The sequence below is a fragment of the Fringilla coelebs genome (genome assembly GCF_963513975.1).
Source record: "Fringilla coelebs genome assembly, chromosome: 3".
In the NCBI taxonomy this organism is placed as follows: domain Eukaryota; kingdom Metazoa; phylum Chordata; class Aves; order Passeriformes; family Fringillidae; genus Fringilla; species Fringilla coelebs.
Window position 1 is genome coordinate 107,802,047 of NC_140030.1, and position 14,322 is coordinate 107,816,368.

The 14,322-nt window shown below is 38.8% G+C and overlaps 1 protein-coding gene across 6 annotated transcripts in view; it reads right to left on the reverse strand.

Annotated features, from left to right (window-relative positions):
- MACROD2 (mono-ADP ribosylhydrolase 2) overlaps nt 1-14,322 on the reverse strand; it is an 842,889-nt gene that overhangs the window by 341,726 nt on the left and 486,841 nt on the right. For all 6 annotated transcript variants that reach the window (XM_084203116.1, XM_084203115.1, XM_084203114.1 and 3 more), the window contains one exon: nt 5,794-5,915. In XM_084203116.1, coding sequence (XP_084059242.1) covers nt 5,794-5,915 — 122 coding nt within the window. The remainder of the gene's footprint in view (nt 1-5,793; nt 5,916-14,322) is intronic.

Below are 14,322 nucleotides of genomic sequence, written 5' to 3' on the forward strand. Positions count from 1 at the left end.
ATCACAGGCAAAATATAATTACATGACTTTTGTTTAAAAAAACACCGAAAAAAAGGATAAGAGCTGAAATTCCCTGTGGATTAACTTAATTATAAAGGAAAGAAATATTTTTCTAAGGAAACCTCAAATAATACTTCAATTTTAAAGCCCCTGCAAATGCACAGCTAGTATCATGCATTGTGCACAGTGACTGAAGACCCCAGGAATGGAGGCAAAACACAGATTTCAAAAAGCACCTCCTGATCCTATTTAACATACTTTTGTGAAAAAGCTACCCAAAATGCAGCCTAAGCTGTGTGCACAGGAGGGCCACACTTTATTCAGAGCCCAAAGACACAACCTACTCTCCCAGGAATATCCCATCATTACAGGTCACTGGACATCCTAGCACCAAGCAATGGCTTTTCCACTCGACCTGATGATGAGCAAATCAGCCCTTGAATAGGCCCTCTCACTGCTGAGCTATTTCCAGATGCCCTTTTGCCTTTTCATGTACTTCAGACAGGACCAGCAGTGTGGTTGTTCTGAGAAGTCCAGCTAAGAGGTTTTCCCTGGAGCAGAACAACTTTCTGCATTCACAGCACAGAAAGAGACAGATTTTTTTGGTGCGGTGTTTTTTTTAATGCCGCACCAAACTAACCTAGTAAGGCTCAAGAACAACATGAACTCTTCCCTACCTGATTCTAGGGGAATAATTTTGCATATAATGTTGCTAATAAATTTGTGATAAGCAGAGCTCCTTCTGGAACTCAAAAAGCCACATTCTTAGAGGATTTCCTCCTGCCCCCTTTGGTCCCCTATAATTCTCCCTCGAGGTAGAGGTCAGAGGGTGCAGGCTAAAGAAATGCTTCTTGTTAAAGCTTCACAATTCACCCCCTGCCAACATGAAGAGTTCCTGAAGACTGCAATTCCAAGCACAGTCCTGAACAACAGCAGAGTTGTAGTCTCAAACAGAACTCCATTTCCTTAACCATTGTGGAGGAAGCCTGCTCTGCCTTCTGAGAGAGGGACCAGCACCAACTTCCCTTCTCTGCAAACACACACTGCAGATCTTTTGGCTTGGATCCCACCCACAGCAACACACACCATCTTTTTTTTTAAATTTTATTTTCTGTGCAGTTCATAAAGACCCTGTCTAACTGCAATCTGACTGACAGCAATTAATTGAATTTTTTTTTAACCACAAGTGAAGTCTGAATAAAATAGGTGGCAGGGAAGTGTTTGATGTTCAGAAAGCTTCCAGGGTATCAGATGGCTTCAAAGAAGTGCATGCAAAGAAAAGCAGGATGAGAGGTCCCATGAAAAAACTTAGAGCACACAGAGTAAATAATTTCAAAGACTGTGTAAACAGGGGACCAATTTAAAATCTGAAAACAGTGATTACAACTGCCCCAGTCTGCCTGATAACCTTACACTTAATTGGGCTGTAAGACTCTTATTTAGAAAACCAGTACAGAAAAATAGGGGGGAAAAGCACCTATTAGACTGCTTTTTGCTATATCTTCTTTCATTAAAGATTTGGTGCCTGTAATGTATTTCCAGTGTTCCAGGCAGCAGAGATTTAATTGATGCATGATAGCAATCCTTAGTACTGTGCAAAAGAGAACAACATGAACATACAAATTTTTTTTTACTACTAAGAGATGATTTTGAACATTTAAGAAAATTAATTTGCTCAAACACCAGCTATTTACTCTCTCTGAATTGCCTTAAATATTTTTTCTCCCCTTCAGCTGTACCAGCTTAAGTGGAGATAAACAGAAACCTGTCTCAAGTATCCTCTTTCACCAGACAGAGGATTATATAAATAAGACTCATCCAAGACAAAAGGTTCACCCTGACCACACAAATAGACAGCAGCACAAGTGTCCTAGAGGGAGCACAGCTACACAAACAAGTGCAGAGGAAAAAGCAACACGTGGATTTGGAAATGCAAGATAACAAGGACACATACACTAACACAAAATTCAGGGCAGATGGAGGAGATGACCTGAGAGAGGCTGACTCTGTACAAAATAGCTGATGTGGCATTTGAAACCTCATATTCAATATAAAACGTTTCAGGAAACAGCCTCAGGAGACAAATGTCAGGGGCTGTGTGATTTCTCTGAGCAATCCTGAGGATGTTCAAATTTGTTCCTGAGGCTTTTCTTCCTGCCTTAATGTCTATGCAGATCCTCACCCACAGCTGGGCTGCTGGTGCATTATGAACCTTGGCAATCACTCTGATGGGCATTTTGTTATATTCCCTCATCTCACTTTCAGTTGTACACATCTTTTGGGTTTTTTTTAGATATGAAGATGAAAACATGTTCAGATGAGATAGCAGTGCTCCCTTAGGAATTAGCCAGAGTTGCTCTCATCCATGCCTCGACACCTTGGATGTAAAAGCAACCTAAATTCCTATCAGCTACACCATATAATTCCCTGTTTTCAAACACACAATGATATTGTTCTCTCTTCCCCTCCATAAAGCTGCATCTCAGACTTTACACAGGACTTCAAGGCAATTGCTTCCCTTCCTCAGTGTGTAAAACAACTACATACACATATGTATAACAGAGTTTGGGTCTATTTTGAATCCTATTCCTGTTCTCCCCAGTCCACTTTGAACTGAAATACAACCTCTGTGGCATCCACCATTTCTCCAGAGGCAGATCAACAATGTGTAATAGTGAAACAAATAACTGCTTTAAGTACATCTAATTTGAGACTTTATTATTCAAGACCATTTCCTCATTGTGCTGGTTTTCTGACACACTTTGACTATTTGTGAACTGGTTTTTTTTCCCCCCAACACATGCTACTCCATCATTTCCTGTGCTGAGCTCCACTGTAGCTGTCAGCTACATTTCTGACCTCTCCTCCATTGCAACAAAGGCAGAAACTCCCTTCTGGTACTGGAGTGGATGCTGATGAGGTTATATTCAGTCTCTGATCAATTGTTATCATATATCTCTGTCCTTTTCCAGTGCTTGCAACACTGCCTATTGTAGTACCATTTGTAAATGTAATTAATGAGGTGTTTATGTACTCTTCAAAAATCATTAAGACGTTAAATTAAACTGCATTTAGTGGTGCACCCTGAGTCACCCTGCATGCTTTGGTCCAGCTCAGTGTGCTGCCATTCATCATCACCCTCTATTCATAATGCCTCCAGCAATTGTAACTCCTTTGACACAACCCATGTTCAAAATACTTCCAATTGTGGTGGGGCTTTTTCCTCTTCTTGCAATAATTTCTAGATTTGTCCTTTCTGTTTGGAAGGTAACAGATCTGTGCTGTTACAATCTAATGTCTTCCTGCTTCCTTCTCAGTTACTACAATTGCAATGCACCAACACTCTCTGGTTTAGTTAATACTTTTGGCATTCTACAACTTGCTATCACCAATACCTATTTGTTTATGTGTCATTAACATACAGCTTTTCTTTCTTTTACTCATTATCTACTTTAAAAATCCTTGTTTTTCTCTTTCACACACTTATTTCATCTTCTTGTTAAAGAGGCAATCAAAATAGGCCAACCATCAGCACAACTGATTTTCTCCTCCTTGTTTTACACAGGTAAACTTTCCCACCCCCCCAATTTTTGTCTGTCTTCTTCATACTGCAAATATTTCTGTTGCCATAACACAACTGACACTCAAATGTTGTCTCTTTTCACCACTTTGAATCTTTTGCTCACTCTATCAGCTCTCTGCAAGCTTCAAAAATCTCTGGATATTTTAAATCACTTTCTTTTCCTTCCCTCTACACCCACACTACTTGGGATTTTGTGAAACCCTCTTACACTTGGCATTCCTTTCCTTCAGACTCACAGTAAACTACTGCTCCCTAACTGAATGAATTATACATCTTACTTTTCTGCAGGCTTGGTTTGGTCATTAGGACAGACACTCAAGCAGCCTTCACTTCCCAAGGCATCACTGAAATCACTGGCCTTAGGGCTTTTCAGAACAGTCCAGGATCGGTCATGTGGCCTCAAACATCCATATTACTTGCTAAGCTTCCAAATGCTGCTATGAATGAATGGCTCTTGGCTCCTGTTCAGTTTGTGCAGCTGTGTTCTGCAAGTCTGGGTGCTGAGCATTTTTTATCTCAAACAGGTGCACAGGCAACAACTCTTAACCAGCAAGGAAATAACCTGAGTTTGATTTCTCCTGTGGTTATCTTTTCTCATTAAAATACCAGGCCAGGTTTTGCAAAATGTCAGACTAGTTTTCATGAAATATCAGGATAGTTTCCATGAGTACAATCCCTTTTTATTATTCTATGTTAAACACCATGCTACCACCTAGAATGTCCTAAAAATTACAGATTCTCTACAGACCCAAGTATTACCTGCATTGACCAATGGCCACTGAAGTTTTTCCCTTTGTTATTTCAATACTTTTTTTTTCACCCTTTCATAATTATTATTCTATTTTCATTTTCCCGCACCATATTAGGAACTTTATTCAAACTAACCTGAATGCCCTAAAAGCCTTTAATTGCCCAGAGCAGGCAGAAACAAGGACAGATGTAGTAACAACTGCACAAAACTCTTTCTGGCTCCAGTGAGAATTGCATCAACACCCTTTGGTGGTTAAACAACACCAGAGAGGGGTTCAAAACATGCCCACCAACCCAAGGCTGTTTTCAGCTCTAATTTTTATGCCTAGAATTAAAAAAAACACAAAACTTAAACCCACTAAGAAACAGACCCCACAATGGTTTCTGTAATGGCAGAAAGAGGGCTTGCTGGGCACCATTTTGAGAAGCAGGGAGAGGATGCCATGAGCACAAAAAGTGTTGAAGAGCAGAGCTCTCACCAAAGGGAAAGAAAGAAATGACATTCATCAGGTCTGAGTCTGAAGGGCACATCTGACTTCAGTTCAAAGCCCTACAAACTGTCCTGCCCCTCTCCTCAAAAAGCTTTATTTTTCATTTGTGGTATTTCAGTGTTAATAACTTCCTCTTACTGAATATTACATCCTCATGTAACAGCATTGGTTCAGCTCACATTTTTTAAGATTTTGTGTATGTTTGCATTCTAAGATGCCAAACATACGTGCTATCATATAACCAGCCAAAATGACCCCAAAGGTGTGAAGTCAGGCTCAGAAGGCAAATTCTTTCTCAAACCTACAAGGAACTAAGCTATGCCTATGTGAAGACTTAAGCTGCAACCGTGTCAGCTACAGAATTAAAGCCCTGGAGCTGGAGAGGGAAAAGCTCCTTTCCTCTGTGGCCTTTGAAAATTTGGCACTTTCAGGTAAAAACACTGTACTATGTATTTCAAGTTCAGTGAACTTTATAGTTCAATGAAATATTACATAAATAGGCTATTTTATGGTGGATTTTGGTGAGAGGGTGCTAAAACCAGTAACAATTGACCAATACCCTTATTTTTAGGAAGAACTATTAATAGGTAGAAGCAGCAACACATGAATCACTTCTCAGCTGTTTAGGAGGCTATACTGCATGCAGTTATCCTCCTGACCAGTGAGCTTCTTAGGGTTTTTTAAATAAATAATACAGTATAAGAATGAGCCATGGGATCAGCTTCCTCCCTTCCTCAGTGAGACAGCTGCTTGTACTCCTACTACCAGGCACACTTTCCCTAACTCCTAAAACAAGCTAACTTCTTTGATCTAGCAATTGTTTTGGCCAAATAATGTTTAATTTTTTTGGGTTCTCATAGCATGAAGAGCAAGAAATGTATCTTGAAGCTTACAATCCTAATTATTCTATATCAAGGAAACTAAGATCCACATTAGGAGGACAATAATGTGCTCTCCCACAATACTTACGATTGATCTGATGTTGTATTCTTTTGCCAGTTTCAGAGAAGATTTATAGCAACTTGCTAAGTTTTCTTTATGAGTGTCAGTGAGATGGCCTCTTGCAATTGGCCCAACAGTATGGATCACATCTGCAGTGAATAAAAAAAGAAGATAAAGAAACATTAAAGATGCTACTGTGTCGCACATCAATTCAATCTGGTATTATAGCTACACACAAATGTAGAAATAACAAAGTAAACAAATGTATTGAACTAGAAAACACATCATAATCTACATGTCCAATAATTAAACATAAATCAGTAAAGGTTAAATTTTGAAGGATTTGGACTCAAGGAGAACATGAGAAAGATACAGTGAATGCTTGTTACATGTCTGCTGCAATGCACACACTGGTGAGATGAAATGTTTGCACAAATCCTCTCAATCTTTATGCCTCTACAACTGTAAATACTGTAGAACTTTGAAACAGTTATTCTCACTCCTCAAAGCCCACTCAGTGGGAAAGTTCACTACACAGAACCTCAGCATTGTTGGTGATACACAGGTCATCTTTGTTTTTCCCCAGTAACCATTCGAAAAGAAGAAAAGTTGAGACTTAGGAATGTGTTGGTTATTCAAAAAACATGCTTTCCTCTCACATCAGACCAGATGGAGATGCCATGCAGTAAAACAACATATTCTCTTTGAAGAAATTTATAACGAGCTAAAAGAGAAAGCACAGTCATCTTAGGTGTGATGCCTTTGGACTCATCAAAATCTGATGCTTCAATCAATCAAAGTCTCTAAAGTGCTGTAAGAAAAATGAATTTAAGAGCCTGGAGTTAAAAAGTGTTGAAAAGATATCTAAAAATTAAAAGGTACCATGATTTTTTTAATCTCCCCCTTCCTATGCCCCCAATTATTATGAACCATGTTTACTTTTTACACATGATTCTTCTATAGTATATGTGAGCACAATAAAATGAGTTATGGTGACAGATATATATATATATATATATATATATATATATATATTTTGTGTTTCTTTATAATTTCCTACAATTTATAGCAGAAATAAATCATGGCACTTTTTTTTTTTCAATGTTGCACTAACAGGGATTAGGGCAATACTTTCAACTGCAGTACTGCTGGTCCCCTTTTAGGTTGTGTTTCTGTGGGTCAGGTTTCCAACCAACATCTGCTGTTGCTACATGCCAAAATATTTTAATTTACTCACAAATCCTACAGAATTAACACCACTATTCTTTGTCCAAGCTGGTTTTGATGATTTGCATCCAACAAATGCCAAAGCATCAGAGAAAATGGACAAAATAACATTAAAATGCACACTGTCTTTTTTTTAAAATTCAGACATCATCTGTCAAGTCCTGCTCTCTGCTACTTAAAAGGTAGTTTTTGGGCTGAGCCATAATGTTCTAAAAAATTCAAAATCTTTTCTATACATTAGCCACAGAGTATTGATAAAACAGGAAATAAAAGCACATCTGATTCCCAGTGCCCAGAAACACTGTGGAATCCACTCTGAGGGAAACTGAAACCTGTAAGAGCTAAACTTCCCCACTGCTACAGAAAGCCTCCCTCCTGTGAAGTAAATAAAAGGTTGAGAACTCTTCTCTCCATTTTGATCACAGTAATTTTCTCCAGTTGTGGGAACGAGATGGACAGGTTGGATAATTCCTGTTGAATGCCACAGCTGCCAGACAGGGACTCCAGAGAACCCTCCCTACCACTGAACCTTCAACAGGTGTTGAGTTTTTATCCACTGATGAGGGGGATGACAGCAGGACACTAAAACAACCTCTGAGTTCAGAAAAGACCTATACTCCTACGTGTTTTTTAGCTACTATCATAAACTGAGAGCTATTAAGAAAGGACTTGAAAAAAGTAAAGAGCTAGTTTAAAATTTGCTTCTGTGTGCAGAGATAAGGTGATGTGAGTACTTCCACTAGCAAAGACTGTCATTTCTGTTCATGACTATTGCAGTTTCATGGAGGTTGAAACTTTCCAAGGGACATTTCTATTTGGAAGTTCTGGTAACTTCAGAGAAAGGGGAAAAAACCAAAACTTCTCTACTTTTTTTCCCTTGATTTTTTTGGGTTTTTTAAAATTTTTTTTATTTTACAAGAGGTGAACTTCAATTACAGAGCCAGAGACATGATTTAACAGTAGACTTGGCAGCACAGGTTACTGCATGGACTCAATGACCTTAGAGGTCTTTTCCAACCTAAATGATTCTGTGATTCTACAGGGAAAGGAAAATACTCATGAATCTCACGGCAGTCAGGTTCCCTCTACATTTACAGACACCAAGATTGGAGTTACCATGATGAATTTTGAATTCACAATAGCCAGCAGCCAACAAGCAAATCAAGGAACAACTATAAAACCAACTTAAAAAGAATGTGTAAAGGATGAAGAAGAAAAGAAAGAATCATAAACATTTTCCTCTTTTGGCTAAGGCTGAGATTCTTGCATTTCAATGTGTAGCTCCTTGAAAGCTGAAGTATAATGGCTTAAATTATTCATTGATTAATTAAAGGCAAGAAAGAATTTTGGGGAACAGACCAAGTACCAAATTCTTGCCAGGGTCCTTCTGTATAAAACTCCCACAGTATAATTTCTAGATGCATTTAATTCACTAAATCTTTAGCTCCATCCCTTTAGTCTTTCATCATCAAACACTAGTTTAATAATGCTAGTTTTGCTCAATAAATGCAAAATCTTTTTGCCATCTTTTTTTCAGAACTTCCCAATTTAACATTTTCATAGCAACTCACCAGCAATCCTGTATTGCTGTACCAGACACTTCAATAAATAAGTAACCTTTAATGCAGTTATTAGCTTTTATGTTTAAATTTTTCCAAGCCCATCATAGGTGGTTCTTTAGACAGGACACAAAAGATGGTTAGGAATTGAATAGGCCCTGGCCAACCCAATCTAATGGGAGGCAACCCATGGCAGGGGCTGTGGAATTACATGATGTTTAAGGTCGCTTCCAACCCAAAGCATTCTATGAACGGGTTTATAAAATATCACAACCATTGTAGCTGTTTACATTATTGGCAAAGAAATGCTTTTCTTAGGCACATTATTATGCTGAAACACGTGATAAAGATTGTATTAGCAAAGCAGCATTATTAATATGCCAGTGCTTTATGGACAGCAGACAAACAGGGAAATAATAATTTTATTGCTGTACATTGTCAATAAAATCAGTGTATACATAATTTCCTAAACTATGTAGGAAACTACTACTGCAACTACAGTAAGCTCAACTACATTGAGCTTATTCTGCTTAAGATATTCCAAAACACTTTTAAGTTTGCGGGTGGGCAAAACCCTTTGAGATTATACAGGCATAAAGAAAACAATCCAGAAAACAAAACAGCCCACACAGTTGCTACCTGAGAATCAGACTTCACAGGCTGAAGCAGAACCATTTATTTTTAATACATCAACAAAGACTGTCAAACTTCAAGCTTGTCTGTCACAATAGTTTCCTTTCTGCTCACATGTTACCCCTTGCAGAAAGCTGCAGGATGGAGGAGTATGTGCCGTAGGGGAGGTCTACAGACATTTGTCCACAAGAAAATTCAGGGCAGAACCACTGTCCTGCTGTTCTGGCCACCCACTACAGCAGCCAGCCTCAATTTTATAAACATCCAGCACTGCTGGCAAGGACAACCATGGATGTGCAAGTCCTGGCTGGCACCTTCCACACCCAGCCAGAACGAGGATCCACCCTGGGGAAGAGCATGGGCTTTCTGAAGGAAAATACAACAGTAAAGGATTGCCACAGGACAGATAAACAGAAATGAGTTTCACCAGAAAAAGCAAAACAACCGCAGCAGCAAGGCAGGTGGGAGCACCAGCTGTGGGGATGGGCATGACCATGGTCTGAAGGTACACTGTGGACACAATGGCATGACACACAAGTGGCCTCATCACATAAAGACTGTCAAATTGGGGAAAATGTAGAGAAACTCATCAAATATTTAGTTTGGCTGGAAAAGCTGGCTCCTCTTTGCTCTTGTAGCATCTTCCCCCTTTGGGGTCCAAGCCTTCTCAGTAAAGTCAAAGAGGAGTAAGGGACACAAACATATCCCAAAAACCAAAACATGTTTTTCTATCTTCAAAACCAAGTAAACAGGCCATAAAAGGGAATGGTCATCACTCAAAGAATGCCATACCAACCATTTGTAGTATTTTAACTTTTATGTCAAAAGAAGCAGCCAGCACTGCTGTGAAGTTGCTGATTTACTGTGGTCAGTTTTCCAGCCAAGCACACTGATAGGAAACTTCATTAAAAAGAAAGCTGCAATCCATGGGTCCATAAATCACTGTGTGTACACAGAGCAGAGATGTTTGCTTACATTTTTAATAGTACATTGAGGTGGAGAGCCCCCAAGGAAGGTGTATCCTTATCTGGGATTCAGGCCACAACAATGGATCAAGCTGCTTTTAATGCTAATGAAGCTGTTGGTTTAAAGCAGTGTTTATAAGGAAAGGAGATATTTCAGAAATGAAACTACAGCTGCTGTAGACTACAATCTTTATGCACAAAAAGGCCAATGAGGCTTGTTTTCTCAGGTCTTTTTCTCAAAAAGGTCAATCCATATACCTTGCTGATTTCTCACACAAGTTTGAAACTGTACTGCTATGAAGAAAGGGCAGAGCAGTGTGGGCAAGGATGAAACACGACTTCCAGTTGGAAAAGGGTGAAAAGAAGTCACTGTGCTTCAAAAACCAACCTGGAGGACCGACCTAAATTACTCACAATGTAATTTAGTCTTCTCTTGTTCTTTGAAAATGTGACACCAGATAGCAAAAACATTAGCACAGTGAGCTTTTCCAAACAACTAAAAAAGTACAAGTAAGTTTCTCTCATTCCTTCCCTTACAGATGTGAGTGTGGTGCACTCACACTGCCAATGAACCACAGCCAGCATCAGTTAGATATTTTTTTCTCTCATTCACCCCATTTACACATTCATGGCCATAACTGGCCCATCCACCCAACTGCATAACAAAGCTGGACCCTGTCAATCACAGAGGGAACCGCATGAATTTCAAGAAGGAAGGTACTGCACTGCAGGCATCACTGAATTAAAAAAAACAACTTGTAAAAATTCAGAGCATTGAGGCCTCCATTTGTAAATATTATCAGCTGATTTATACAATAAGCACCCATCATATTGGTGCTGAAAAGGGATCTGAGCTGAGGTTCAGCTGGTGGCAAATGGAATTACCTCTAGATACTCATCATACCTGCTGGCTATCCCTATTCTTCTGGAATGTGAGCAGCCTGTTGCTTTGGGATAAAAATTGCTCAGCTTTTTCATTTTCTATTTCTAGCTACACGCACTTGCAGATAAAAAGTGCATTTTCAGCATGCAAAAAACAACTGTTAATTTTAAGTTCAGCTGAAATGAATCCCACAGGACCAAAGTCTAATTCTGTGTCTCCAAAAGTAGATTAGCTGAGCTGAATATTATAAATGTAAGACATCTTTTATAAATCACTGAATGCTGTGTGTGATTACAAACAATACAAGTCCTAAGTTCAAAAGCATTTCTCTGCTTTGTATGGGTATATCTTGTGTTTATGAGTAGTTAAAGAGTCAGTTTCAGGTTTTCAGGCTTGGGGCAGTAAGCACTGCTCAATCTGAACTTTGTACCTTTTATAACTGCCTTCAATGATTAATTAGCTGTTTTGGCTGAATACAAAAAAACGTTTCATTAGCTGCAAAAGCTACAACATCTAGAAGTCATTTGTGTAAAATATTTAAGCCATTTTTCACTTAAACGGCATTGTCTGCCAAGGAAAGGTAAAGAATATATTTACTGTAAATTATTAACCAGCATCCCTCATTGTGGGTTAGATGTCTATCCTAACTACAAGACAGCACAGACAGTCAGAAAACAATATCCCCAAAGGGAGAGGTGAAGGATTTGCTGAGTCTGAGAGCCCCTGTGGGGAGCTGCAGAAGTTTGCACTCAATAGCCTGCATTTAGCAGAGAGCGACCGCCCAGCACCCGTGGGAAGCTGAGAAACACAGAGAGCTTGTTTACAATGGTTACACCACTGCCTCCAGAGCCAGCCAGAGAATTAAGTCACACAAGTCAAAGCCCAAGCCTCTTTGGCACTCATGTTTGTCATAAAATACAAGGCCCAAGTATGTCTGTGTAATCCCAGAGCAGTTCCCCTCCCATCAATGAACTTACAGCATCGCTCTGCCGTCAGGGCCTCACCATTAGCAGTGGAAACAAAAGTAGGCTCTGTTCAGGCAGGAGAAGCAAGTGGTGCAATTAAGAGACACTGCACTGTATCCCAAAGTAATAGGTTTTACAAAGCAATTTAGTGCCACGATGACAGATGTCAAAGCAGCGGCCAGACAGACGGCCCCACAACTTCCATGGAAATAATTGCCCACATGTAAAGCTGAAAGGCAACAGCTCTGCTTGGGATATTCATAGTGTGATACCAATGAACATGAAATGAACATGACAGGACTGAACATGAAGTTATGACATTCATGACTTGTTATTCCTGGTTTCTTTTTCAATCTTGACTGGAAGAATTTGCAGCAGAAATGCTCAAATGTTATCCTTGTTCCCTACCTTCCTACCCTATTGAATAGAGAAAGATGCTCGTGAGCAAGTTTGGGTTTAAATCATTTGACAAGGCTTTTCAACACTCAAAAATAAACTTGTTTGCCCTAAACTGGAAGTATTTATTCTTTAGAAATAAGTCAGAGTTTCAGTCTACCTTTCCACAAAAATTTTACACCGAAATCCACAACCTGGTGAAGGATGTAACACCAGCCATGTAAATTCAAGGGATATTTAACCTCACTCAATTCTTGATTCATTAGAGAGCCTCACAAATATTGCCCATAAAAACATGCAACACAAATCAAGTCATAAAAATGCAAATGGGGATTAAGTTAACTTCGGTTCTAGTTTTGGAATTGGATTAATTAAACAGGCACAGAAATCAGAAATGAGCTAATTTATGTTCTCAGCTTCTCAAATCATGGATCTCTTGTCACATGTTGTCTGTTCTCAGTGTCCAGCCAGGTTCTGTTGAAGTGAGTTTAGTTACCTCTGCTGGGGTATTGCACAATTAGAGCATAAATACACCCTTTAGGATATGGGGAAAATAAAACAGCAAAACAACCAAAACAAAATAAAACAAAAGTCCAAAACCAAAACAGAATTAAACAAAAAAAACCCAACCGTCCACAAAAAAAAAAAAATCCACAAAAAACCTCACTCGGCCCATTGCAAAGCATAGTACCAGATTACTTTTATCCAGAAAAGATTAATACTCAGAACTACATTTCTTAAGCTCTCCTCTGAGTGCTAAACAGTCCTACAGAGTGCTCTGATAATTTAACAAGAAGCCATAGCAAAAGCTCTTCATTTTCTATTTTAAGGATCTTTTTCTGTGCAATTTCTGTTTTGATAACATCCAGGATTTCTTATTAAAATGTTCTTTATATTTGATCAAGTTCATTGTAGGGATGTTGAAACAAAGGAAGACATCTCACGAAACAAAGAAAACAATCCAACATGTTGTGTTCACCATACCATGGGACATCTTAAATACAAGCAGATCCCCAAATACTGTGCCAATACTTCAAGGCTTTCTTTCCCTCTATACATCCTTCATGTAGAAATTAAGAATATTAGCATAAAAACTTACAAAACATTGATCTTCACTTGAAAGGACTGGCTATTACAGCAGGAAGTTTCCAGAAGACCAAACTAGCCAACTCTTAATCCCAAATTAGCAGCAGAATAACCTCAGGTGAAATGAGGGGAAACTGCCAGCATTGGTTTTATCTGCCCATTGAAGGGATACAATTTTTTTAACCAGATCACTTCAGGTAAAAAGGTTTTTAAAAAGACTGAAAGGATTGCTTCCTTAAGAGGAAGTTTTATTGGCTTGTTCAAGAGGCAAAGCATGACTCAGAGTTTCAAAGACAAATTTATTATATTCATAGCTTCAGTTGTGCATCTGTTCCTTAAGGAAAGTACATTACAAAAAGTTCCCACATTTGTTTTATTCATTTACTATTACTATATGTTTTCTTGGGAATAAACAAACTTCTTTTACCTCAGAAAGTGGAGCACATTTATTTTGTTTGACATTTCTCTAATCTACATATCCCTCACAGCAGAAATTAGATGCTTTGCTAAGGATTTTGCATGTCTTCTTTAAGAAAAACCAAAAAATATTATAAAATTACAGGTTCTCCATCTATCTTCTAAAGAAACCCGTGGCAGCTAAATCAGCCTAATTAACTTTCAAGTTTGAATACTGGACACCAAGCAAGGAAAGTTCAGTATTTCCCTTGCCACAAACAATGCAATGCAGCTCTTGCAATACAGACAGGAGAGCCTTGTGCAGCCTCTTGGCACCACTTCTCACCTCTCAAATCCAGGTGGATGCAGATGGAGGAGAAGGTTAGACACTAAAAGGCTGAAACCATTAAATATTTTTTAAAATAAAATAAACCCCAGTTTAAAAA